The 27,546-nt window shown below is 46.3% G+C and overlaps 1 protein-coding gene across 1 annotated transcript; it reads right to left on the bottom strand.

The window, feature by feature from the left end:
- Positions 1 to 1,984: 1,984 nt before the first annotated feature.
- Positions 1,985 to 27,546, bottom strand: KATNB1 (katanin regulatory subunit B1). Its single transcript, XM_026652825.2, has 19 exons — positions 27,127 to 27,546; positions 23,162 to 23,292; positions 19,490 to 19,607; positions 17,465 to 17,565; positions 16,501 to 16,542; positions 13,623 to 13,706; positions 12,062 to 12,177; positions 11,438 to 11,509; positions 11,035 to 11,185; positions 9,907 to 10,094; positions 9,644 to 9,774; positions 8,741 to 8,791; positions 8,458 to 8,534; positions 7,758 to 7,877; positions 6,014 to 6,163; positions 5,477 to 5,553; positions 4,913 to 4,987; positions 3,778 to 3,894; positions 1,985 to 3,115 (listed from the first exon to the last, which is right to left on the bottom strand). The coding sequence occupies exons 1-19, from the start codon at positions 27,164 to 27,166 to the stop codon at positions 2,983 to 2,985; spliced, it is 1,974 nt and encodes a 657-aa protein (XP_026508610.1). The 5' UTR covers positions 27,167 to 27,546; the 3' UTR covers positions 1,985 to 2,982.

Here is a 27,546-nt window from a genome sequence, read left to right on the forward strand (position 1 = left end):
GCTCTCTGTCTAGTGAGTATTGGGCAAGCCTTACCTGCATGCCACTCTGCCTTGGGCGCGCTGAAGTGTGTGCAGTATTACCCAATTCTTCTCCCTTCTGTCCTCATTTCTCAATTACCCCCGTTTCTAACTTGAGTGATGCAGCTGTCTGAGCATTTTTCATTTCAACAAAACCCAGACATGGGTGTAGCTCCATAAAACAGCCTGGATTAGAGCACAAAGCAGCAGTGAACAGCAACCACAAAGGGAGGCTGACAGCCGGTGTTTCACAAGTCCCTTCACTACTCTCAGAAACGTTAGGACAGATTTCACCCTCAGCCCTGCTCTGCTTTTCCTTGGGTGTCTTGATCGGATTTCCACAGCCACCACCATAGCAGGAAGGGTCTTGCTCTATGGCTACAGAGGTTGAGCCATCGCTGACACCTCTCTCCACATTGCTATTTCACACCGAGGCGTTGGAGAACCGCTCGGACCACTCTTGTGCGGCCCAGTAAATGCACAAGACAGACCAGAGGGGGGTGAATTTAAGATCGCATTGTTGACAGGTGTGGATCAAAGCACTTTCATGGCCATAAACCCTTAGAGCGCTTTAATGGCTAGAGAACCTCTCTACCTGTGACCACGACGGAGCAGGTTTCACTACGCGGCAAGCAAGCAGGATGCCGGTTGATAGGTAACTTTTAAAGAGTGTGTGTGGAGGCCATACTTAAGGAAGCAAGGAATTGAACCACTGGCTCCAGGCAGTGGCTGTGCAAGCTTCCCACACAGCACTCTGCACTGCACAGCCATCCTGAATGACAAACCCCTGCTGCTCCTTCAGAACCATCCTACAGGATTAGAGCCTCAAGTCACGTCCTCTGCTCCTTGTTACATGCAGCCTTTGCTCCTGGTCTGAGCCCGGGGTCCACTTCACTCCCTCGTTCTGTGTTTTCTTCCAGTCTGCCCATACACTTGGATCCGCCTCTGTCAACCAAGCCCTTTGTTTTGCCCTAGAGCGCACCACTAGGGCCTGCAGCTGCCATGCTTTACTCACCCATGGAGTCCCACTGACTGGACTGTCTGCAGCACTGGGTCATTAGACTCAATTCTTCAGGGCAGGTACCTGTTAAGTGTCCAAGCACAGCTCACCCACTGTGCACAGCTGTATACACGTCAGCACTGCACACTGAACATGTTACCTCCAGCAAAAGGTAGAGTTATGGCGCTCCTCAGGCTGAGCAGCAATCGGGGAAGACCGAGAATAAAACACGGATGGGTTTCCCTTTTGTTCCCAGCCCTTACATGGTCAAGACGCAGTGCTGGAAAGGCTTGGGTTACTTGATGCTGGTTCCATTGCATTTAGCTTGGGCAGTGAGCGCGTTAGCCAGGTTTGGGTTTTGGTTCTTGTACATCATACACCTGCTGCGTCTCCTGCCTGCAACCCAAGGGAATAATTCAGACCAAGTTCCTTATCAAAACCCTAAAGCTGGGACCTTAACTGTGCCACAGGAAAAGGAGGAGATCCACGTCAGACATGGGAACTGGTCCATTCAAGGACAAGCTGTGAATGGAGATTTCTTTTAAAGCTTCTAGGATGGAATAAGACAGTAGAGTGAAGATGTCCCGTACAATGTGAACTAGGCACTTGCTGGTGCCCTCTCCAACTTCAGGGGCCACGCCTTGGCCGTGACGTGCAAACTGACACTGGTCAGCAGCACCGGACTGCGGGAGACGAGACCGCAGTGTGGTTCCCATTGTAAACATTAGTAAGCGGAGTCCTGCTTTCACCACAACGTTCCCAGCAGGACAAAGGGCAGGGCAGGGCTTTGGGTGTTTAGAGACTCAAACGCTTAACACGATTTTCCAAATAAGTTACAAATCTTTTAATAAAATTCATTATAAGTTAGTTTCCTGAACAGCAGGCTCCAGTGTATGAATGGTGGGGAGGGAGCCCTCGGCACAGGAGCCTCCTTCCCTACAGGAAAGAAGCAAGAATGGACAAAGGTTCTGACAGTCATTTATTGAAAAATCTCTAAGAGTCCAATGGGTGTAGCAAGAGGTTGGTCTGTGTCCATTTGCCTCTGACCCGCCCGCACACTCCCAGCTCAAAACCCTCCCCAAAGGCAAACACACAGGGCAAGTCCTGGCCAAGTCCCATTTACAAACAGATCATGTAGGCCCCATCCCCACCTACTCCTAGTTAGATTTTAACATAACTAAAGCTACACAGCCCAGAGCCACTAACAGGGATCTTAAGAACCCCGCTTAAGACAGCCTCCACTGGAAACAGGGCCTTGAGACTTCACGTGTGACACCAGCAGGACTAGTGCTGAGAGATGTCCTGGCTCAAATCCTCTGAAACAATTCACCAAGGAAGGGGCCGGTCCCAGATGCCAGTAGAAAAGCACTAGCCATGTCCATGCCCTAGGAAAGGGGCGCTCTGCCCAGAGCCAGCTCTTCTGCAGTGCTGCACTGGCGATACCCAAGCAGATGGAAGCTCCTGGAAAAGGGATTCCATCGCTCATCTCACTGTGAAGGGAAAAACAGAGCAGGCCTCCAGTTCCAGACTCAAGTGTTCCAGCTGGTCTGATCCACAGCCTCTCCGTGGCTGGAGTAGCCAGGTAACAAGTGTGCTGACGAGGAGTATGGGAGTGGGAGAAGGCAGATTCCGAGCCCCACCCCAGGGAGAAGGTCTAGCAGAGAAAGCTGGGTAAAAGTTCTATGGAGAGCTGAACTTCAGTTAGCTCCACATAAGAACCGTAGAAAGGTGTGAGCTCTGCTGCAGTGTCCTCGTCCAGCCAGGCCCCTCCCACATGTAGGACAGACACCTCCAATCAGGTTTTCAATCCAGCTCCTAAGGCACCAGAGGTGGGGCAGACAGCCGGCTAGCCAGTGGGGACTTCAGTTCTCTGCTGTGCTCTGGGGAACAGGGATGGACACCGAGTGAGACAGATGGAACTAAGTGAACCTGTGTGTTTGCGTGTGTGGAGGAGGAGGCAGCTGTCACTCAAAGACAGCCATGAGGAGGTGAAGCTCACGGAAGGCACTGCCATGGCGGCCACTCAGTCCAGACTTGTTCTTTATGATATTGCTGATATTCTTCAGCTGCTTGTAACACAGTTTGCACTTATGGAGCCTGCAAAGGAAGAAGATGGACAGGGCATGAATCCATGGCAAGCACTCATTGGGGTTCCTGTGGATACGTGATGGGGAGGAGGAGGAATGCCTGCCTCTCTGAGGCTAGAAGAGATAGAAATATCAATGGGTTTGTGTGGGTAGATGTTTGGATGCTATGAGCCAAGAGCTCTTTTTCTGCTTGTTCCCCACCCCAAGGGAGCCGGTCTGCGATGTAAGAAGGTGCCATTTCTACAGAACTGCACTTTAAATGAGGAATGCTACAAACCCAATTTCAGGCTGAAGCCCGTAGTGCGCTGTTACTTAAGGAATACAGCCTTAAAGGACAGTGGCTGTTTGGTATTCTACAGACGCTCCAGGAGTAGCGGGACACTGCGCATGTTGGGGGAAGAAAGTAGTAGCCCAAGTGCCTGAATTTGCTTCTCAGGCATGGTCCGTCACCCCCTAACACCAGGTGCTACACATACAGTGTTGCAGGCGAAGGGGGAGGAATGGCTGCATAGCTTTGCAGCAACTCTTCTAACTCTATGAGCAAGACTGATGGGGCTGGGAGGGAGTCCATCCAGCCCCTAACCGCCCAAAGGAAAAATCAGCACGATGCCATGACATCAGGAAAGGGCTTGTATGGCAGGAGGAGGTGTGGCGGCGGCTAGGGTGACTTACCTCTCTTCTCTTGTGATGTCCACCCCAACAGACGGCGGCGCAGCAAGAATGTCGGTGATCAGTGGCAGGAATCTCTGGAGAATCAGCTTTAAGGAGGTGCAGCCAGTCTGTACGTAACTGACACAAAGACATAGAGGGTCAGATGTCACTTGACTTTCACTCCCATATTTACCCACCTGGCTGAACGTGTCTTACAGCTCACTCACCAACTTAGTGACCTGAGGTTGGTGTCCTCAACAAACCTCCCCAGCCTGTCTGAAAGAGCCCCCTGGGGAAGAAGGGCTAATAAGAGGGAAGGAGAAAGGAAAGCAACAGCTGGGCCTAAATAGCAGACAAAGGATGAAGCAAACTATGCCCACACCCTCTGAGACTCTGACATTTGACCCCTGCTCAGCAACCTTCTGTTGAAGCACAGAAACGTTCTGCCTCAGGACTCAATCTCCATAAAACCCACTAATACTCATGGCTGAAGAGTAAAAGCCGGAAGTCGTTCCTTGAGGGACATCCTGCATTTCTTTACCGTGCATCTACGAAGTACACAGGATCTTCAAAATGACTCAGAGGCTGCCTCATGACCGGTTCCCGTGTCCAGGTCCATAGTATCTGGAGCACCTTGCTGTCTTGGTTCCCCTCCTACCTATCCAAGTGCTCCTGTTCTGTGACTAAACATTTCAACCCGTGTCCTACATGCTCAACTCCAATTCATTCCTTCGACTATCTCCTCTCCCAACCGTGGTTATAAATTCAAGGTGGAGTATTCAAAAATCATTGGTCCCTTCACTGTTTGAAGCCCAACTATTCTGCCTCAACCTCATCCCTGTCTCTGCCATAGCTACCTTCAATTCAAAAAATATCTAGAACAATCTGCTGCTCTCAATGTCCCTCTCGTAGGGAGTAACAACTCCCACCCCAAGCAAACCCTATCCCCCAAGTTTCTTGGTTACCCTGTGCTCCTCCTGACCTTTGGCCACTGCACCCCTCTCTTCCAGATGCTGTATCTATGCAGAACTGTATCCTACATGGTTTTCTGGTATTTTCTTTACTGATCCGCTATGTAATACCCAGTGAAACTCATCTAAGAATGCTACTATCCACCTGCTTGTCCTCCAAGGAGGTAGCTTCCTGGACACCTCACCTTTCATATTTGCTTTGAAGGAGCTTCTCTATCTGAGGCAGGATTATAGTACACAGATCCAGTTTCCAAAGAGACCTGGAAAGAAAAGAACACACTCCAAGAGAACTGGAGACAAGCCTCAGGGGATTTTCTGATTCAACACCACTAATGCATTCAGACCTAAAAACTCAGCCAGTTCAGCCTGCGCTTTGCTGACTGAGTTCACTCACTCCACCTTGTGATGGAAAGTGGCATAATAGCAGCTCTGGTCATTTCTGGTTGGATTCCTGAAGAACTGGCTGAAGTTTTTCTACAAGACAGTCATTTTCCTGAGGAAACCTTAACTGCTAACAATGAAGGCACTGCAAGAACCAGTGCAAAGACCTGATCACTAGCGTTGCAGGCTCAAAGAGGTGACTAAAATGCATTTGCTCTTACAGTGGTGGGGTACAGACATGCCATATGCCCAACATAGGAGATGAGTGGATGTTAGGATATGTCTAGTCAATATCAGATAAAGCAACCATGGAGCGTAGAAGGTACCTACTGGACATTACACAGCTGCAATAGCTCCAAAGTACTCACGCCTTCTGGTTGACAATGTTCAGTAGGTCCACTATAACAGAGAGATCATTGATAGCCACAGCAGAGTCCACAGATGTCTGAGACAAGGGGAGAGGAGGTAGAGAAAAGTTACTGTGAGGCTTACACTAACAGACCCCATGTAATCGTTATGAGAATCACTTTCTAAATACCAGGCACAGGACATGGTAATAGAGTAGAGAAGTGCATCCTGCCACTAGCCATCCTAACACTTTTAGCAACACACCCACTGATTCACACAAGGGTCCCTATGTAGGAAACAGAGAAGCTCACAGCTACTCTAGTTCCAGTCTCAGCCACGCTACAGTTCATTCCGCATTTCTTTTGAATCCTATAAAAAGAATGAAACATCACACCAAGGTGCAACGGTAGGAACCGATGCTTGGATATCTCATCTTCCTGTAATCGAGGGCTCAGAGCCAGTTCCGCACAAGCTGAGATGTCCAATTGCTCTCCTACCTCCACCCCACAGAGTAAGTCTGACCTGTCCCTAAACTCCAGTAAATTCCACTTCCTTGCCTTGATGTCACCAGTGCTCCACATCGCTCGCACCGTGTCCAGGTTCTTGTGGCGGCTGGTGAGCACCACACACATAGTCTCATGGCCCTTACGGATCTGGGACATGGCTTCTTCATCCACTATCTCGCATTGGCTTTGGTTTTTCACAGCCTGTAGGTACAGAGAGAGAGAAAACACCAACTGATTGGTGACAACATAACAAGATGCTGTGGTCTGAGACTGTGGGAAGTGGGTAAAGAGGAGACCTTCTTAGATCTAATCCTGCTTCCCTTGGCAGTAGGAATATGGGCTATATGAGAATGAATCTCAGTGTAACTGAGTCTGACCTTTCTGGCAGCATAAGGACATGGTAAAGAATTCATATTCTCCAAGTCTGGACTTTTGTTCTCAGCAAGTTTTAAGCACAAACTGAACACAGCTAGTAAAAACTAGACCTGGGAGAGAAATGGGAGTCTTTCTGGTGGAATTTTTCACAAGAAAACAGTCTTTATTGAAAATTTTCAGCTGGAAAACATTGATTTCCCATAGGAAAGTCCAAAGTGAACATTTTTAAATAAAATTTTTTATTCTGTTTCATATACAAATATTTCAGTTTGTTTCTTTCAAACAGGAAAATGTTTGTTTTAATTTTCAACGTGTTTGCCCCACCCTCTCCCCACACTGGAAAAAAGGAAGAGAGTGTGGTAAACCTATCTTTCATGCCTTTTTACTAATTAACAGTGGGTGGGTTCCCCCCTCACCCCTTTGACTGTTACCCAGCTCACAAGCCTTAGAAAACAGTTACAAAATACTGGAAAGGCAACAACAACAACAAAATCTCCACACATTTTTGCTGTTAAAAAGTTTGTTTTCAGACAAACCCCATTTCCAATAAAAAAAAATTCCAATCACAAAATATTCAACCAATCCAAGTTAAAAAACCAAAACCCGCTCTGTGGATTTCATTAGGGGCTTAACTAGACTTCTGTCCGAGCCAAGCTGGAAGGTCCCTTTCATCTGACCGTGTTCCTAGCTTGGTATCAGAAGAGCGCCTCAGCTTGCTCTGAAGTGGGGAGGGAAGGACTTTTCCCTTGGGAAATTCGAGGAGCAATCCCAGATTTGGGAGACAAACTGATTTAGATCATTTAGAGACACTTGCCGGAATGCCTATAAAAAAAGCTGACAGATGTTAGGCAGCTTGTGTGCTGGCTCACTGCCGCCATGCTGACCCGTATTGTCTCATGCGCTCCCACGTCTCAGGATCCATCGTCACTTGTCTCCTATTTGGACTGTAAGCTCTTTGGGGCAGGGACTTTTTTGTTCTGTGTTTGTACAGCAGCTAGCACCACGGGGTCCTGGGCAATCACAACCAACCAACCAACCGCTTGTCAGTAGTGAGGGGTGGGAGGGTCCCTTGACTGATAAGGCGTGAGCAGAGGGAGGGCGAGACCTGTGGTGTCCCTCTGAGGCCTCATTCAATGATCTGAAACACACTCCCATGGAGCAGTGATTATTTTTCAGTATGAAGAGCCCTATTGCAGAGGTGCCCCACATCCCAACTCAGTCTCACAGGGTTTGTCCCCTCTGTGTTCTTTTTTAGTGGTCTAAGCCAAGGCTGAACATAAGCAAATCCTGCAGTATGTGTGGTCAGAGATGGCACCAATGCTGTACTGCCTCACAACCAATCCAGGCCTACGGCACGGCTATCCCTTGCTCCCAAACCACCTGCTTAGCTCTCCTGCTTTAGAACAAGCTAGTTACTCACTGGCAGAAAGTCAGAGGCCTTCAGCCCAATGGGCGCATTCCTGGCTGCAGGAATCACTGATGGCTCTGCTCTGGTCACAGGGGTTGAGGAGGCTATTGGTGGCCTCTGAACCAGGTCAGGCTGCAGGAGAAAGTGAAATAGAGTTTACAGCAGCAATGCTCTGCCCCAGGTCTCACACCCTCTTCCCTCACCCACTTCCTTCTGGAGCAATCTAAAGTTTGCTGGCATGGCTCTGAGAGACAGAGACTCTGAGGCATGTTGTGAGGCTTAATTAACGATTGTGAAGGGCATGGAGATACTCCACTGAAAGGCGTTAGGGCTGCCTGAATGTGAATGGAGAGGCCCCATCCCGTGGGGCTCAATTAATCTTCAGATACAAAGAAGCCACGGTCTAAGAATCCCGTGAAATTTGACAGCTGTTTCTCTTCAGCGCACACTGGGGCTTTGAGGCATCAGAGACAAGACTAGAACGGTGGAAACAGAATTAAAGTAGCAGAGTCAAAATCTGCTTGTAAATGGATCTGCTCTGGCCTCCAGCTCTACACCTGGCCCTGCCCAGATCAGAGTTTTCCCCTTTACTGGTCTCCACTGATGTGCATTGGAGGAACTGGCATGATTAGCAACACGCCAGACTCTCCAGTGCTTGGAATTCACTGGGAATGGGGGTGTTGAAAGATACCATGGCTCACATGGTACGTACATTTTCTTGGTTTGGCAGTGGGGTCTGAATGTCCACAACTTGGCTGGGCTTTGCTGCTTCCTTTACGATGACAGGCTCTGGCGTGAGGGAAGGAAGGGAAAGAGGGACAAGTCACACTCTATCCCTTTCAGGAGAAGCTTTCAGCAGAGATTCTACATAATTCAAGTGTCTGCGTACAGGTCATGTGTCTCTCTGGACAAGGAGCATCCTGTTGAAACAGCCACCTGCCCACTGATTCCCATCCCACCCTCACCCAGCATTCAGGTGGACAGTCCCAACTCACCATCCTCGGGAGGGGCTGGGAAGGGCTCACTCTTTCGTGGTGGAGTTCGAGCTACAAAAAGGGGAAAAAAGGAAAGCCAAGGCCACAAATTAGCACAGAGCAGCCTTGGGACTGGTGTAACTCACAACAACTAAGCAGATAGGACAGTTACTGACACTGCAGACGGGCTTATCTCTAGAGCTTAAATGTTGTTATTGTGGGGTTTCAGCTGAAGGTTTGCAGCCACTGCAGCTGAGAGGAGCAAAACAGACCAATACGTTCCCATAATTCAAAAGGAGTGAAGTGCAGAGTCAGGCAACATGCTGACAAATCAATTAGATTAGTGAAGCAGAAAGACGTATAAAAAGATAAGGGATTATTAATTACACCAGTAAGGAAGTTAATATAACTACTACTACTACCTTAGACATCTGATATAATTTTAACCTGTTACTGGCCTTCTAAATGGTCATAGCTGGGCTTTGGAGTAGATACTTAACCTACCCACCTTAAATGGGAGCCCCTGGAAGCTATGGGGTTTGTGCAGTACGGTGCCTACTGCCATAATTCTAAGTGAAAAGAGATCTCACAATCCAGGGGTCCGTCTTGAGCTGAACAGAAAGGCATCCCACTCAAGATGGAGCGGTCGGCTTCTGGGCCATACCTCTGTATTGCAAACGAGAGGCTGCAATTTGCTTCCCCATACGCTAGTTAGATACAGCCTTTTAGTAAGTTACCAATGTAGCCCTTGGTTCAGAGTCCCATGTTAAAGAATTTTAAATAGAGGTTTTCTGAACTCCGAATAGTCACATGCCGTGCCAATTAGCCAAAGATCACTCCTTCCCCCTAGAGCTGATGAATTCTGAAGCCCTCAAACCCTGACCTTGCTACCACCCGGAAAGCAGAACAGAGTCTGGTACTAACTGATGGAATTCTTGGGCTGGAAGATCTCCTTGTAATCCTCTGGATTCTGGATCTCAGCCTTTGATTCCTTCTCATCCCGGTCATCTTCACTGCTGGGACTGCGCCGCTCGCTCTCCGAGTTGTGCTTCACTCTGCCAATAAGAGAGACCCAGTCAGGAGCAGACTGGCAGGGTATGTTTGAGAGAAAGAGCACTAAGTTCTCTCTCCTTCCAATAAAGTATTTAGAACTGTGAAGCACACACCCTCATCGGATTCTTCCTTACCTTTGGGGCTTGCTACAGGTAGTTGATGGCCTGTCATAGATGCGTCGAAGGGAGGACCCTGTAGGGGTGGGCTGAGCCAGAGGCCTATCATCTTTGATCGGTCCATGAAGACCAGAACCAGACTTTGTGACTCTGCTGAGGTCCACAACGAACGAGGAGACTGTACTCTGAGAGACGGAAACCCCTATCTGCCGAGAGCAAGAGTAAGGCAACTTGTTAGGAGTCCAGCATAACGTTAGCCCCTCTAAGCTCAGGTCCCATGGACTGGATTTAGGGTTTCTTCTCCTTTAAATCAGTTACATAACTTGTTTTGAATGGCTTCTCTGTGGTGTTCTCCCAAAACAGTGACCAGAAGGGCATTTAGCAACTGGGAGTGTAAGCAAGGTATGGAAGAATCTACCAGGGAAAGTTACTGAGAATGTGTCACAGGGCATCAATTAACAGATCAGACACTTGTTAAAGCAAGCAGAGAAAGGGCGCTATGTGTATATGCCAAACGGCTGCACTAGTGAAAGAGAGAAGCAGCTTGGCAGAGGGGTTAGTGAATGGGAGTGGAACTCAGGAAACCTAGGTCCAATCCATGGCTCTACCAGTACTTCACTTTGAGCCTTAGAGCTTGTCATGTCACCTCACCTTCTTATTCTTGCTCTACCTGTTGGATGGGATAGAAAGGCCACTACTCCTAAGTGTTTCTTCATGATGGTTGTCTGCATACAGTCATGCTCTTGGCACTGGGGCTCAAACCTTGCTAACTAGCACTCTCCATTGGGCCACATGCTCACGGTATCAAATATTCAATCTCCAGGGTGCAAAAGGGACTAGAGCCCCAACCATCACCCATTTGTTCCTCAGGAAGCCAGAGAGACTTGGAGTGGGGTAAGAGGGAGCGGCATGTGGAACTACACAAGCAATGATCCGAGGAGAAAACGATGCTGCCCCACATTTATCCATCATTCTGGGATCTGCTGAGGAGCACTGTGCAAGCATGAAGACTGACCAAGGCCAACCATGCGCTGTGACAGTCGAACATGGCCAGTCTGTAGAAGTCAGAGGCCCAATAAGCAGCCCAGAGAATTTTTATTTGGTATTTCTGAGACTCTTCTCTCCATTTCACGAAGGGGAACTCACCAGCTGGTTGTTGCAGATAGATAAGTCAGCCACTTTTCCCCAGGTCACCAAGACCACATCAAAGCAGCGCTCAGGCTCCCAGCCATACACACGCAGCGAATCCTGGTAGCCACTATACAAGCAGCAGCCATCTGGGTTGAAAAGAACACACCTGGAAAAGGAAAGAGACCAAGATTTCTCCAAGACTTTACTAACTCATATAGTCTTTGAAGGACACCAGGGCTGAACATCTGACTTCACCAGAACACCGTGGACAAGTGCCATAAATGCCCTAGAGCTTCAACTTCAGCAGCATGAACTTTCCTTAGCCAAGTGTCCGGTTAGTGAGAACTCGGCCCTTTAACGAGACCAAACCCTCATGCTAGGTCGCTACCTAACACACTATGGTACAAGTATAACGTACCTGACAGGAGTGGCCTCTTCTTCAATGCAGCTCACCACTTGAAACTTCTCCAAGTCCCAGAATCTGACTGTCCTGTAAGCAGAAAGAATGAAAGGAAAGAATAACTGTGCGTCTCCTTGGAAGTCTGCTGTATTCTAGCAAGCCACCGACCCAGACCGTTGTAATAGCATGTGACAGCAATAAACTGCAATAGAAAATACTATGTGCTAATGACCGCAGTTTATTGCTAATGATGACCCCAACAGTAGGTAACGCTAGAGCAGAATTTGGATCCAGCCACAGATGCAAAGGGATATGCTTATTGGCTCCATAGCTATCTAGCACTGACCCAAAGCCATGGACGACTCAGTGGGGAAAGGCTGCCTGGTGTGGCTGCATTAGTGTGCGACTGAGAAGTCTAGCTCGTTGGTTCCTAGTATGACAGAAGTTGCTACTAGATTGTGGGAGAACGGGGTAGGATCTGCACGGCATCATACCACAGCTGCAATCTGCAGTGCGACCGTCCAGCTCCTCCAGTGGTGGGAATATCACACCCCCTACATGAATAGCAATGCTCCCAGGAGGGTAGAGACCAATACGGGAGCGGATGCATAAACTTTCTGCTTTTTCTTTCCCTGCATGTACCTGTCAGCGCTGCCGGAGGCCAAGAGGTATTCATTGGGATGAAACTCAACAACGTTTACTGGGCCTGTATGTCCTGTAAACTCGAACATTATCTTCCCAGCCGCCAGATCCCACAGCTGGAAGAAGGAAAGAACAGTCAGGCTCTAGAGAGGATTTGTCTACCCTGGATTGTTCTCCACTGGAAATCTGCTAGCCCACAAGCCTGCCTCTGGCAGGTAATGACCAGGACCAGGAGGGTTATTTCCAGTTTTGTTTTTATTTGAAGATTTGTCAAAGAACCTGTATCATTGTTGGAGACTGGCAAGAAAATACAGTGGTGCTAGAGGAGGTTTCAGTAGCTAAAATAAGATGTTTTTTAAGGTATGATGTGTTATGCTATTCTACCTGCAGGGATAAACTTTTCACATCATCTGGTCTTCACTTATAAATCTCCACGGGGGAGGAGGGATAGCTCAGTGGTTTGAGCATTGGCCTGCTAAACCCAGGGTTGTGAGTTCAATCCTTGAGGGGGCCACTAAGGGATCTGGGGCAAAAATCAGTACTTGGTCCTGCTAGTGAAGGTAGGGGGCTGGACTCGATGACCTTCCAGGGTCTTTTCCAGTTCTACGAGATAGGTATATCTCCATCTGTTATTTTTTTATTATAAATCCTGGGTGCAATGACTGACCAGCTCATTTGAACTGAGGTTGAAAATGAAGCCAGCTTCTTGCCCAGAGCCCTCCATACTACAGCAGAAGAAACTGAAGAGTTGCTGCTAGAACAGATACTTTGCTGAATTCTCTCTCTCTGCATTCGGCAAGTTGGAGTTGTGTCCCTGACAGCTCTTTGGAGAGTGCACATGCTTAACCATCCAACTGGCTGAGCTTCCATTTTCAGCCTCAGGTTCAACTCACCTGGCAGTCAATGTACCCTCAACCTTTAGATGTAGGACACCGCCTTGTCTGTTGGACAGTAAGGAATTATATTTCACTTAGCCACATCTCATTTCTGGCTGTTTTGCACTGCTGGACAATTGTCCCCTGCATAGACACTTACCCTATGAAGCTAAGGGGCTCGCATCACTGCAAAGTGAGCTGGAGTGGGTGGGGGAGAGAACTGGCAACGCAAATTAAAGAACAGCAGTCTGCAGAAGAGAAGAGGGAGGGGGGATTCGATAGCAGCCTTCAACTACCTGAAGGGGGGTTCCAAAGAGGATGGAGCTCGGCTGTTCTCAGTGGTGGCAGATGACAGAACAAGGAGCAATGGTCTCAAGTTGCAGTGGGGGAGATCTAGGTTGGATATTAGGAAACACTATTTCACTAGGAGGGTGGTGAAGCACTGGAATGGGTTACCTAGGGAGGTGGTGGAATCTCCTTCCTTAGAAGTTTTTAAGGTCAGGCTTGACAAAGCCCTGGCTGGGATGATTTAGTTGGTGTTGGTCCTGGTCCTGCTTTGAACTAGATGACCTCCTGAGGTCTCTTCCAACCCTAATATTCTATGATTCTATGAACAGTACCCCTGCCCTTCCACATGCCACAAAGAGTAACGGCTCTTGCCACGCTCTTGATAATGAATACCATACCTTTACAGTGTGATCATCTGAAGCGGACGCTAACCACTTCCCATCAGGACTAAATCGGAGACACCTCACGGCTTGTGTGTGACCCTAAAAAACACAACCACATACAGCTCGCAATGGCTTTGCGCCTTCATTGTGCCCTTGGCAGGAAATCCTAGCTTCCTCTTTCCATTTTATCCTGGGCTTGTAACAAAATGAAATCAAGTAACGGTTATTAAAGTTTGAAAGACTCCACAGTATGGTGACAAAGCTCACATGGAAGGTCCCTGTGTGACTTTATCTAATTAGAATATGACCATGCAAATCATTGTTGCTACCACTGTTATATAATTACAACAAATCTTATACAAAGTGTGACGCATGGCCAGAAAGGGTTAAGCATCCTGAAGGATAAATGACCCAGATTCGACCTTTAGAGACATGTCAGAAAAGTATACGAATGGTAAGTAGGGCCATTCCATGATCGATAGGCTAGAACTTTGAAATACAAGCCTGTATTGTTAGACACCTGGAGGTGATACTAATCGTATGTGTGTACTTACATCTTGTCAGATGTTAGCCAGATAGACAGGAACTATTTGTTTGTCACTATAGCTATTGATTCAGAGATCAAAAGGACATGTTAACATTTAAATGAACTATAAACATAGTGTGATAAATGAAGTGTGTGGGGCGGGGGGTAGCTGCCGTTTATGGACATCCAGCCAGCCAGTTGGCTACAAAATCCCTCTTGGTAGCTGTTCTCTACTTGCTTTACCTGTAAAGAGTTTAAAAAGTCTGACTGCATGCATAGGTAAAAGGAAGTGAGTGGGCACCTGACCAAAAGAGCCAATGGGAGGGCTAGAACTTTTTAAAATTGGGAAAAAAACATTCCCTTTGTCTGTCTGTTCATTCTCCGGAGAGAGCAGAGACGGGGCTAAAGCTATGCTGTAAAAAGCTGTGAACCAGGTATGAAAAATCACAAGATTATACCTAGAACTACTCTGTTTGAAACCACAGATATGTAAGTAGATCAGGAAATGTCTAGAAAGTCACTATTAGGTTATTTCTTTTATTTCTGTAAGGCTTGTGGACTCCTCTGTGCTAACCCCAAAAGCTTTTGTTTTGCTGGTAACCATTAAGCTGGACCTCAAGAAAACCATTCTTGATGCTTAATTATGATATTTGCTCTTTTTAAATCTAGCAATAGCCTAAGTTCCAGATGTATTTTCTTTCTTTTTGTTTTTAATAAAATTTACCTTTTTAAAGAAAGGATTGGGTTTTTTGTGTCCTAAGAGATTTGAGCACATGTTGTTTCATTACCTGGTGGCAACAGCTGATTTCCTTTGTTTTCTCTCTCAGCTATTCCCTGGAGGGGGAGTGAAAGGGCCTGAAGGTACCCCACAGGGAGGAATTCCCACGTGCGCCTTCCTGGATTCAAAGAGGCTTTTTGCACTTGGGTGGTGGCATCTACCCATCCAAGGTCAGAGAAAAGCTGTAACCTTGGGAGTTTAATACAAGCCTGGAGTGGCCAGTATTAATTTTTAGAATCCTTGTGGGCCCCCACCTTCTGCACTTGAAGTACCAGAGTGGGGAATCAGCCTTGACACACAGTAATATCACTGTATTCATCTCTCTGTGAAATGTATAGCAAATCATCTGCAAATGGTGGAAAAACAGGCAACTGTCTTATGTTAATCTGTATAGCTAATTACCGGTGATGCTTAGGAAATAAGTCTAATTCAAAGTATCCATGATTGCCTATTGTTTGCCTAAGGACTCCAAGCTGTCAAGGAAGACCTGGAACTGTATAACAATGTCCAATCCTTTTTATCTCAGATCTGATTGATGCTTCATGCAGGGGAAGCTTAAGCCAAAAGGCTGATATCTCCAGTCCTAACCTAGATTCACCCTGAATATGAACATTGGACTATAACCGATGGACTAATTCTGAAAGAACTCTTTGCAACTAGGGGATTGGTCCTGCTTTGAGCAGGGGGTTAGACTAGATGACCTCCTGAGGTCCCTTCCAACCCTGATATTCTATGAATTACAAAGCTCACCATCTCTACTATGAATCTGATCACAGAACTGTACTCATGTCTGTATGTATACTGATCTTTTAACCAATACTCTCTCTTTTCTTTTGTAATAATTTTTAGTTTAGTTAAGAATTGGCTGTATGCGTGTATTTGGGTAAGACCTGGAATATTCAATAACCTGGGAGGTAATGTGTCCAATCCTTTGGGACTGGTAGAACTTTCTTATATGATTAATAAGATTTTCAGTAATCCTCATCATGTTTGACTTGGGTGTCTGGGTGGAGGCCTAAGGCTGGGTGGCTTTAAGGGAACTGTGTTTTTGGATTCTGGGTAACCAGTGAGGTATTATAGAAGCTGTTTTGTGCTGGTTTGATAAATCTAAGTATTGGAATATCCACCAGCTTTGGGGATTGTTTGCCCCCATTCTTTGCAGTTCACCCTAATTGAGTAACTCCAGTGTGGCTCCCTGGGACCCTGGTCACACCCTGCAGAACATGAAGAATTCAACAGTCTCCAGCACAAGGGCAATGCATCAGTTTACTATGAATAAGAATGCATCACCCCACTGCACACTCACTCATGGGATGCTCTGTAACCACCATTGACACCGACAACACATAGTACATTTACTCTTATGCTAACCATTTCTTGCAGCTTCTCTATTCAATCAGGCTCTGTACAAGTGGTCAGGCCATTTATTATCATTGCATGGACTTCACAAGTGGCACAAGTCACATCAGTCCAATTTCCAATACCAAGGGATTAATAAATTAATTCTAGGTGATCCCATCTCGATTCCTGCATAAATCAGAGAGAATCTCCTCTCCCCCTCCCCCAAATGATAGTGAAGCAACCCTTACCTTGTACCTGAAGACACAGCCTTTTCTTCTTACATCCCAGAGCTACAGGGAAGAGAAACAAAATAAGTGCTTAGAACCACAGTTATGAAGGTCCCTGAAAGTCATAACAGAATGACAGGTCTCCCTATGACTATAAACACTGTAGAATGGCTATGGGACAGGTACCCAGCAGCTAAAGAGGCTGCTAAAACACAAGCCCATGCAAGGTATATTTCTTTACCCCTCCCTCCCCCTGCCCAGGTAGGAATGGCATAGAGTCTAGTTGCAACTTTAAGTGTTCAGTGAGAGAGACTGCTGGCAAGACATTTCATACCATGAAAGCTAAATGCTTACGGCCAAATGCAGACCTGCTATAAGCAGGTGTAGCTCCACTGATTTCAATGTAATCACACTTGCTTACACCAGATTTAATTTGGCAGCTAACACCAAGAGGCTTGAGAAATAAACCATAAACCCTAAGGCCTGGTCTACACTAACACCCCAATTCGATCTAAGGTACGCAACTTCAGCTACGTGAATAACGTAGCTGAAGTCGACATACCTTAGTTCGAATTTACCGCGGTCCACACGCGGCAGGCAGGCTCCCCCGTCGACTCCGCGGTACTCCTCTCGCTGAGGTGGAGTACCGCAGTCGACGGCGAGCACTTCCTGGTTCGAATTATCGCGTCCAGACCAGACGCGATAAATCGAACCCGGAAGTTCGATTGCCAGCCGTCGAACTACCGCGGTAGTGTAGACATACCCTAAGAGATGAACCAGACTCCTATTATTAGGATAAATTTCAGCTATAAGAATACAAGCGGAAATTTCACAAGCATCTATGAACACACCTCTTTATACACATGCAACTGATACTTTACAAACTTCCAACATGACAATCTTTTTTGCTGCCAAAACAATCATGGCACTCCGACACATATGCACAGGAGATAAAGAGGGTACTTCCAGAAAAGATTGGCCTTACCTTGATGTTAGTGTCCAGGGACCCTGAAGCGACAAAGCTTCCAAAAGGATGGAAATCAAGGCTGCAGATATTTGCTTTGTGGCCCATTAACGTACGAAGAACTGGAAAGAGATAAGGAGCACCGAGAGGGAGGAAAAACCCCATTAGTCAGCGCTAATTTTCCCACAGACAATCCAGAAGTCCAACCATGCTGCCTCCTACTATTAAACACACACGAATACTGTATACTGGTCATTCTGTGCACAGCTTATTCATCTATGTACTGTGACAGATCTGGCAATTTCCTGCAATATCTTTTGGAGACCTTATGGAATCAAGTTTAAGCATGTTTGAAGGGCATTGTATTAAATAAATGGCTTATGTATTATTGTGGGCCAGGACGGCATGTAATCTCTATCTACGGGGGAAATGGAATGTGAACCCTGGGAAGTGTTATGAACTTCAGAGGATGGGGTGGCCAAACTTACTGGCCCTCTGAGTCACATACGACAATCTTCAGAAGTTCGAGAGCCAGGGCATACCTGCCAGGGCTCAGGGCTTCAGCCCCATGGCAGCTGAAGCCCTGAGCCCCGGCAGGTGATATTTGGAGGGGAGCATGTGGAGTCATGTGCTCCCCCCCCCATTTTTGCCAGGGTTTGCTGACTGCGCTCAGTCACGTGGTGCTGCCGGGCCTCCTCCCTGCACAGCAGCTGCTGGAGCTGTCAAGCTGGGAGCTGTGGCCGGGGAGAGGCAGCAGCAGGGAGCTGCAGGGAGAGCCACTGCTTTTGCTACTGCCTCTTCCCATGGAACTAAAGCAGCGCCACCTACTGGCAGCTCCCAGCTGTTTGCCGCTTCCTTGCCACAAGGAGCTTACACCTGGGAGCTGCAGGGAGGGGAGGCTGAGGGTAAGGGGGAGCATGACTCAAGCTGTTGGGGGGGCAAACCTTTAAATTCTGCCCCCCCCCCCCACCAGCAGGCACCAGCCATCTCTAGCAGAAGCCCCTAGCCCCACACCGCAAGGCAGAAGCCCTGAGCTCCCTCTCCCACTCTGGTAGGCGGAGAATGAGGGGCGTGGGAGACTCAGTGAGACACACTTCAACTGTAAAAGAGCCACATGTGGTTCGTGAGCTGCAGTTTGGCCACCGTTGGACTACACTAAACAATGTGCCAGACAAGAATGGACTTTTGGGACAAACAGTTTGCCTGTGGAGTCGAATACAAATTCCCCATCTCTGTTTGTGCAAACATCCAGCCTTTTGAAGTGGTGCCCTGAGGAGGGGACCATTGTCTGCTGATTATCCATTCCAGGAGTCTCAAGATCAAAGGCCCAAGCTGTATAAAGGGAAGACTGATCTATTCACGGGTGTGCTAGTTTTGAGCTAAGGATATTTAAGTTTGTCAACAAGACCCACCCCTTGGTGGGGTTTGAAGGACTGACTCCTCCCAGAGCCCTTGCTGGAGCTGGGGGTGATGTCTGGCACCTATTAGCATGCGTGTAGGTTCTTTTGTTGTTTTTAATATATGTTTTCTCGAATGCTTTCATCTTCAGAATAAATGTGCTGGTCTAGAAAGGGCTGGTAACTTATAACTGCTAGCAATTAGAGCTGTTCATAGCCTTCGGCAAAACAGCAAAGCGGTAACATTGGCCTGCTTAGGCAGTCTGGTTTGCTGGGCATATCACAGTATAGGCAGGGAATTGTACAGCCCGGAAAACCCCCAGTCAGGAGGGGAGAAACACATGGGTCTTTGCCCAAGAGAAGCGACAGCTGAGGACCTGGGAGCCCAGAGTGGGCTCCATGGTCCACCAAGGGCGGAGGAATGCAGGTGCAGTTCCTCTGAATTCTGACATGTACATCACTTCATAGAAATGTTCTTGAGTCTACTTCCGCTAAACAAAGAAACTGCACTAAATGGACTGTTCCAGGGACCCTGCTTTACACGGTAATGCAGTTAGCAAACATTAATGCAAGCCACAAGAAGATACATAGAGGGGAAACAGGACGCTGCTGACTTAAATGGAAGATGCAAAGGAGAATGGAAACCTACTTTTGGCAGCTTCCAGGTCCCAAACTCGAATGGACCCTGACTGGGATCCTGCAACAATGAGTTCTTCGTTTGTGTTGATCCTCACGCTCTCCACTGGTGTTGTGTGGCCTGTCAGACTCTGCAAGGGAAGTCAACAGTAGCAGTCAGCAGATGGGAGGTGCAACTCTGAAAAGGCCTAGGCTGGCACAGGGTATTATCCTGTAAGTGCTTTGGCACACTATTTTGCAACTGACAGGACCTCCTAACTGCACAGCCAATTTGGCTGGTCCTCCCTCCTGCCAGCTCTCAGTGGGGCATAACATCCTAAGATGCATTGCTTCCCCCAGCCCCTGCCACGTACTGCCGGTGTCACGCTGCGTGCGTATCCTCCGAGCACTGCATCTCTTGCTGAGGCACGATGAGATAGTTGTCCAGATTTTCCCAGAACGTGCCGATACAAACACGGGTAGTCAAGCGGTAGGTGTGGATGTACAAATTAGGTCAGCACACACATATGCAGTGAAAAATATGCTGTATAGACACAACTAGACCAGCTTTGTTGTAAATGAGTCAGAGGAGTGTCATGAACTGGTTACAAAACCACAGCTGTCCTTATAGCATAAGCAGGACTATTTGAAAGTCTTCTCACAAGTAAAGAAGTACACGTTATCAGCCAGTGATGGCTGCCACGCCAACAGTGCTACAACACTACTGCAGCATTAGCTTGATGAACCATGCAACAATTACTGCCATGTATACAGTGCCTTTCATCCTCAAGGATCTGAACGTGCTTACTAAAACTCGACTGTATAGATCTTGTGCAATAGGTAACCATTTAGTTAAAATGCCCGTGTCATAAAATACATAACACAAAAATACAGAGTTGTTCCAATAATCAAATTAATATGTGCATAATAATTAGTTAATATGCGCTGTTATAGGTATTTTGGTATCATTAAGCGATGTTTATTATTCCAAACTCTCCTTTATTTGTCCTTAGAACGGCTCCCTTGAATAATTCAATCCAGCTTTCTCCAGCCTTCACATTTAGTAAGGTACCACCAGGGAGTGACAAGTTAAAACCCACCTGGATCTTTCTGCAGTTTTTGCTTGGGATTGCTTTTCTATAATATTGCAACTGTTAATGTTTTGTGTGCAACAGAGAACTCGGACTCAAATCAGGGGTCACAAAGCTGTAAGTCACTTGCCTCCCCTCTCCCCAAACAGAAGGGTACTGGGGGTCCTAGCAAATCAAGCACTAAAGGTGAACTTCAAAGCAAACAAAAATCCCTTTGAGAACATCTTTATACACCATAAAGCAGTAAAATCACAGCGATTCCCCTGCCCCCATCAAATAAAACCCGTGTTTTGTTTTGTTTTTTAAAACAACACTAGAAATACTAGGTCCTGACTTCGCTCTCTTCCCTGGAAAACCCAGGCAAATGTTTAGGAGCCGGGATGGTAACATCACAGCAGTCCAAAACTAGCGCTGCAGTTCTCTCTGCCCTCAATTGAGGGGTGAAGAGATGCTGAATCTTATGCCCCTGCTGACTACACTGAAACCAGTGCTCTGGTTTCACACTGCTTTGACATCACCATGCAGATCCTCCAGAGACATTGCAAAAGCCTATGGGAAGGAAACAGCACTGCCGATAAGGGGTAGAGATTTCTACTTAGCCCTCTTCACATTTCCTGAGAGATGCCAGTTCAAGTGATTGGGGGGGGGGGGGTGTCTGAAATGAAGTGAAAACTTTCTCTTTCCATCTTTCTCAACTCAACTCTCCTATCACACCAAGTGTCTCTAGCCCACCTCCCCTACATCCAAATCAAACATCAAAGCAGGATGCAGCACAGATGAATGCTAGCTGCCTTTATAATGGGCATGTACTTAACATCATTTCATATTGTGGTAGCTTTACTCTTATTATAGTGCATTTGAACGTGCTGCACACAGCTTCTCCCTGCCCAGCGTATGGCCAAATCAGCACAATATCCTGACACAGTTTTATGCAGAGGCAAATGCTGGTCAGCCGTAGATATGATGCAACTGGGAGTGTAGCCTGGCCTAGGATCTGCCCCAATTCCAGGGTGCAAACCTCACCACCCTGAATATTAATCTGTAAAACAAACCTATCATAAGCCTAAGCCTTTAATAGTTTGCAACCCTGTAATAGTTGCATGCTGCAAATAACAGCAAGCCCAATATGTATTGTCTGAGCAAATGCTAGGACTGATGTTAAAGGTAGTCAGACATGCTGGATTGCCCTTGTTTTGAGAGACAGTTCCCATCAGTTATTTACTAGGATTTTGTTCCTACTTCACTGGAAACAAGACTCTGGTCATCCTGCACTCAGTAGCACTGATGTGCTATGAGCTAGTGAGATCTTTTCCCCCAACCCCACAGCCACTACTCAGCTGCTCTACAGAGAGAAGTGATGTCTGCCCTCTCACTGAACAGGAGACACAAAACCAAGAACTGTGCAGGGGCAGGAGCACTGCTCTCTCCAAACCCCCCCACATCATGAAGATCTTCAGGCATTCAGTGGGAGACCCCTTGGACCTGCCCAGGCCTGTCATCAGTGGGAGGACGAGGAAGGAACCAGTGCTTTTTGAGTCAAGCCAGTGCTAGAGGTGGTGGGGGGGGGAGAGAGTAGATGGGGTAAAGGAGATGAAGTGGAAAATCAAGAGGAAGGGGAACAGAAGAGTGACAGATGGAGAGGAGCGATAAAATAGGTAACATTTTGGAGAGAAGACTGGAGGAGGAGGGGACAAGTGTAAAGAAGAAAAGGTGAGTAGAGGAAAAAGAAGAAATGCCTGCAATGGAGAGGGATGAAATAATTAAGTATCAGGGGGTAGCCGTCTTAGTCTGCATCCACAAAAACAACGAGAAGTCCGGTGGCACCTTAAAGAGTAACAGATTTATTTGGGCATAAGCTTTCCTGGGTAAAAAACCCCACTTCTTCAGATTTATGCCTGCATCTGTAATTTTCACTCCATGCATCTGATGAAGTGGGTTTTTAACCCATGAAAGCTTATGCCCAAAGAAATCTGTTAGTCTTTAAGGTGCCACCAGACTTCTCGAAAGAATTAAGAATTACAAGTTTAATTTGGGGGTAAATGAGAAAAACTATAGGGACACAGAAAGAGGGCAACTTATTGCCCACCCCACATATTCAGCCAACTGTGAACTCCTCCTGCTCCTATCACCTCACTGAATGGATACCACTTACTAGAGACCCAGATTTACCTCTGCTCCCCACACAGCTGGTGATCTCCCCAATATGAATTAATAAATCAAGATATTAGGAGAATAGAAAAATTTACATGTTGAAGAAATTAATCATTTCCATTTTTTTTAAATGTCACTCATTTTAGACCCTTGTCATCTTTGAAAGTCCCTGTCACACAGTCGGGCCTTAGCAGGGCACGGGAAGAGAGCTATAGCTGGTTCAGAGTCACGTGAGCTGAAAGGACAAAGCCATTTTCAAACTGTGTGTGGCCCACCAAAGCTAGCTTGCCGTGTTTGTGTCCCAATATAGCTTTGTAGCACTCCAAAGCAGACAAGAGGGGTTGGTAAAACCTAGTTGGGGGATTTATGACATTGCCAGACTCTCTCTGGCTCTCATTAGGCAGACCAATTGCCTCCTCCCCCAACCTAACCACAAGCAAATAAAAAAAACAGCCAACTCTTACTATGATGCAGTTGGGCTTGTTAACCGACCATATATTGACCCGACAGTCCTCTCCGCCAGTTGCCAGCAGCCGACCTGAACTTTTGCCCAGAACCAGCGAGGACACATTGCTGCTGTGAGCTGTGATCTCTTCTGCACAAGATAAAGCAAACGAACAGTCACAACAAGTATTTTTACTATACACAATTCCTCTCCTGAAAGACTAGTAATCCTCACGCTACAGAAAGACTTCCCAGTTTTCACTGGGCAAACTGCAGTAACCTAGAGTTCAGATAAGAAGCCACACTACCTATTTATCTTGCTTGCAGCAGCCCCTCTTGGCCCTATCTGCTATGCTTGGTGACGTGTGCCAATCAACCCTCATCATCCCACTCTAGTCTCAATGTGGTTCACAGTCACTATCTTATCTTACTAATAGTGACTCGGTAGCTTTGAAAAGGAGAATTTGCTTGGTTCCAGCACACTCCTTACAGAAGCTAATTTATCATCTGTACCTGTGTGAACTCTCCTGGCAAGATGAACGGTCTCAGAAGTTGGCATGGTACAAAGCAGCTGCCGATCATTTAGAGAGAGGCTCCCTTATATTGTTCTGGACAGCAGCAAAAGTTAAGACTGTCCTATCTGAGCCAAACTGGCAGGTTTGCTGTAGCACAGTGTGCTACCTTGCAGAGAAAATTAGACTCAGCACCTGGGAAAGGGGAGGCTCCCTTCTACTTGAGTTTAGGCAGAGACTTTGCCTATATTCTCAGCATGTAATGTAGGTGAAGCAGAGCAATAGAGTTAGTTTGGGGGCAGTGACAAAAGATGTCCCTATTGGAGGGATGGACACAAATATGCTTTAGAGGGGTTGAATAAGGAAGTAGAATAAAAAAGGTGGGTTTTTTTTAAAGTAGCTTTTCATAAAGGCTGGGGGAGAAGATAGCCCCAATACCCCAGTGGACTCTGGAGAAGTCCCACTATAAACAGCCAGATTTGCATTTGTTTTACATTAAGGGGCACTTTAAAATGCACCCAAATTGTTAGGTTTCTGCCAAATGCATTTACCAATTCCTTAATATCACAGCTAAAAAGTTCTTGTGTTTTAAAGACCACTAGATTTGTATATGAAATGGTTACAAAACATTTGTAAAAATGCTAGCTAATAACCAATCCAGCCTTCGTTTTGATAATTGGGTGTGAAGCGACTCATTTATAATAAGTGACACTAATATTCCAAGACTTCAGAGGGCAGGAATAATTACATACTCTTTGATCTGAGGATCTCAAAGCACTTTACAGAAAGCGAAACCACACGACTTTCACATTAGCTAGAGAAACATCTTTCATGTTACAATTGTAATTAGGTTATTAATTAAATGAGAAAGGGACATTTGCTGAGGATGTACTTGCAGTTTAATGAAAGACCAATATTCTACATGACAATACTAAACCAGAGCATGTGTCAACACCTAAAATTCAAAGTTACATACAGTAATAGTTATATAAATCCTCCTTTAGTATTAAGGGACCAATAGTGACTATTTAAGATTGGATGGTGTACATGCTGAATGTTGTTGTGAAATGTGAATATTCGCAACGCCTCCCTTTATCTTTTATTAATAATTTATTATAATTTTTAAGAGTCATTGCTGAAGCATTCAACCCCCTGACTATAAATGCTAGATTATAATTTTATGCAAACATTAAAAAACTGGTAGCAGAACCCTCACTCTCTGAAGTGCTGATTTCCCTAAGCCCACAAACCCTTTCATAAAATGCTCTCTCATTAGCTACTACACATTGGCTCAGCAACCTTTAAGCCCCTAATTAACCTGGATACACCTTTTTTCTAGCACTTGAATGATTACTACTCTGAAGGTGGAGCTAAAATGAAGTAGGACATAGTGATATTAAAGATCAACAGCACAGGCACAGTTGCCGAATGAAATGGGATGGAGATTTGAAACTGACCAAGTGCTGTCTTTTCCAGTAATCTGTGAACTTCAGCATTTTTGGGGGGGAGGGGAAAAAAGAGTGGGGATGGGAAGTAAGAAAAATATTTTTCTCCTTGTGAAAATATGAATAGAAGCACCAACTGATGCCAGGTATACAGTAAGGGAAGGTGCTATACAGTAACTCCTCACTTAAAGTCGTCCCAGTTAACATTGTTTCATTGTTACGTTGCTGATCAATTAGGGAAAATGCTCATTTAAAGTTGTGTAATGCTCCCTTCTAAAGTCGTTTGGCAGCCGCCTGCTTTGTCTACTGCTTGCAGGAAGAGCAGCCCGTTACAGCTAGCTGATGGGGGCTTGGATCCAGGGTGGACCGGCAGCCCCCCTAAGTTCCCTGTGCAGCAGCTGCCCAGCAGGCTAGCAATTGCAGCTGTCCCTCCCCCCACCATGTGCTGCTCCTGTCCTCTGCCTTGGAGCTGCTTCCTGAGACTCCTGCTTGCTGGGGGGGTGGGGGGGGGTGCAGAAGAGGCGGGAGCTAATATCAGGGTTTCCCCCTCCCCCCTGCTCCTGCACCCCGCTTACCCCATCTTCCATAGAGCAGGGGGGACACGCCAGGGCTCAGGACAGAGGGGGTCTCAGCAAGCTGATCTAATTAACAAGGCAGTGTATTTAAAGGGGAAATGCGCATATCTCCCTCCATTCCTGCTGCCTTGTAGAGTGAGAGAGTTAACCCTTGAGGGCTCAGCCAATTGCTAGCTCATCATTTAGCAGTAAGGGAAATATCCCACCCTCTGACTCCTCCACCTCAACCAAGCTTCACAATCATCATCACTGTGTACCGGTATTAAATTGTTTGTTTAAAACAGAGAGAGAGAGAGAGAGAGAGAGAGAGAGAGAGTGTGTGTGTGTGTGTGTGTGTGTGTGTGTGTGTGTGTGTAAAATGTTTTTTCCCCTGGAACCTAACCCCCTCATTTACATTAATTCTTATGGGGAAATTGGATTCACTTAACATCGTTTCGCTTAAAGTCGCATTTTTCAGGAACATAACTACAACGTTAAGTGAGGAGTTACTGTACAGCCTTTGATCGTATATACCAGTTAACTCTATTAATACAGTTCTATTAATCATACAGCAACCCAGAGAGACAACATTCTCACTAATCCAGTTCTGGATCTCAAACAGTCAGCCTGGAATGCACATTTGTGGATAATCAACTACTTCCTACTTGTTCTATTGATCCTCTAAAACCTCACAAAAAATTTACAACATCTGCAGGAGAAGCATTTTTCTGTGTTTCTCTTTTTGACATTTAGGAGCTGCTTTGCCACTCTTTTTCTTTGGAGAAAAAATTAAAAATAGAAGTTTACTACCTCTCATGAATCTTTTATGCTGAAACAAGAGACATAATCAAGAGAAGAGGACATACAGGTATTGTAATGACCTGACCACCCTTCCTGCAGTGATCCAAGAACCTACTGTACTATAGCAATGGTAGAGGCAGCAATAGAGAGCAATCCAAAAAGAATACTGACATTAAACAAGTGGAACATTCCAAGGGAGGCTTGGCTTTACAAGAGTTCCAACCTGTTCACCAGCAGTTCTTATATTATATTAGAGAATTAGAAGGTTGTTACAACCCTGAAATTTAGAGAAAAAGAGAGATTTAATGACCCAAACCCCCTCAAACAACAGGAATTGAAGACAGACAGGAAGACGCCCTATCATCATCGTCGCAAATCCCAAAGGAACATATTCCCTAGATCGATCTCTAGCTATGTCCTTAAGTCACTCTGGCTGATGTTCAGAGAATGCCCTATGCCCTTCCACAATTCTCTCTCTCCCCCTCCATCCACAAACAGACCACTGAATTTTAAAAGAGTGCTCTTTTGTCACATTAGAAAGGGAGGGGGCAGTTTCTTTGGGAAACGTAATTCATACCACAAGATAGAACAAGGGGCCTCTCTCTCCCCCTTTCCCCATTTTTAAACAGAAAAATCTAATGAAGGACAAGAGAACACTATGAAAGACACTCACGCAGCTTCCAAGATGTCTTGGTGGCAACAGAAGCTGCCATTTCCTTATTCAGTTCTTTTCTGATGGCCACTGAAAAAGTGCCCCCTTTCCTTCCAACAAAGGTTCACTTTGCTGAATTGTGTGGGGCTCAACCCCCCAGGCCTCAGTTTCTGCTGTGTGATCTGTTCAGACACATTCAGGCTAATGAAATTCCTTTCAAAATGCTTATTCTATCGTATCCAGAACAGTGGCCAGTTTCCTCCAATCAACAGGCTAGATCTTGAGTTATGACTTAGTCTTGCTCCATATCACTGCGATGTTTGCCTGGAGGAAAAAAAAAAGAATCTTAATGTTTATGGCATTGTCTTGTGATAGCGCTAAGTCAGTACAGCAGGTGCATAGTTCAGTGCATAGAACAAGACCCCGGCCTATCGCGAAGCC

Source organism: Terrapene carolina, unplaced genomic scaffold (assembly GCF_002925995.2).
Source record: "Terrapene carolina triunguis isolate 2854851 unplaced genomic scaffold, T_m_triunguis-2.0 Scaffold130, whole genome shotgun sequence".
NCBI classification, from domain to species: domain Eukaryota; kingdom Metazoa; phylum Chordata; order Testudines; family Emydidae; genus Terrapene; species Terrapene triunguis.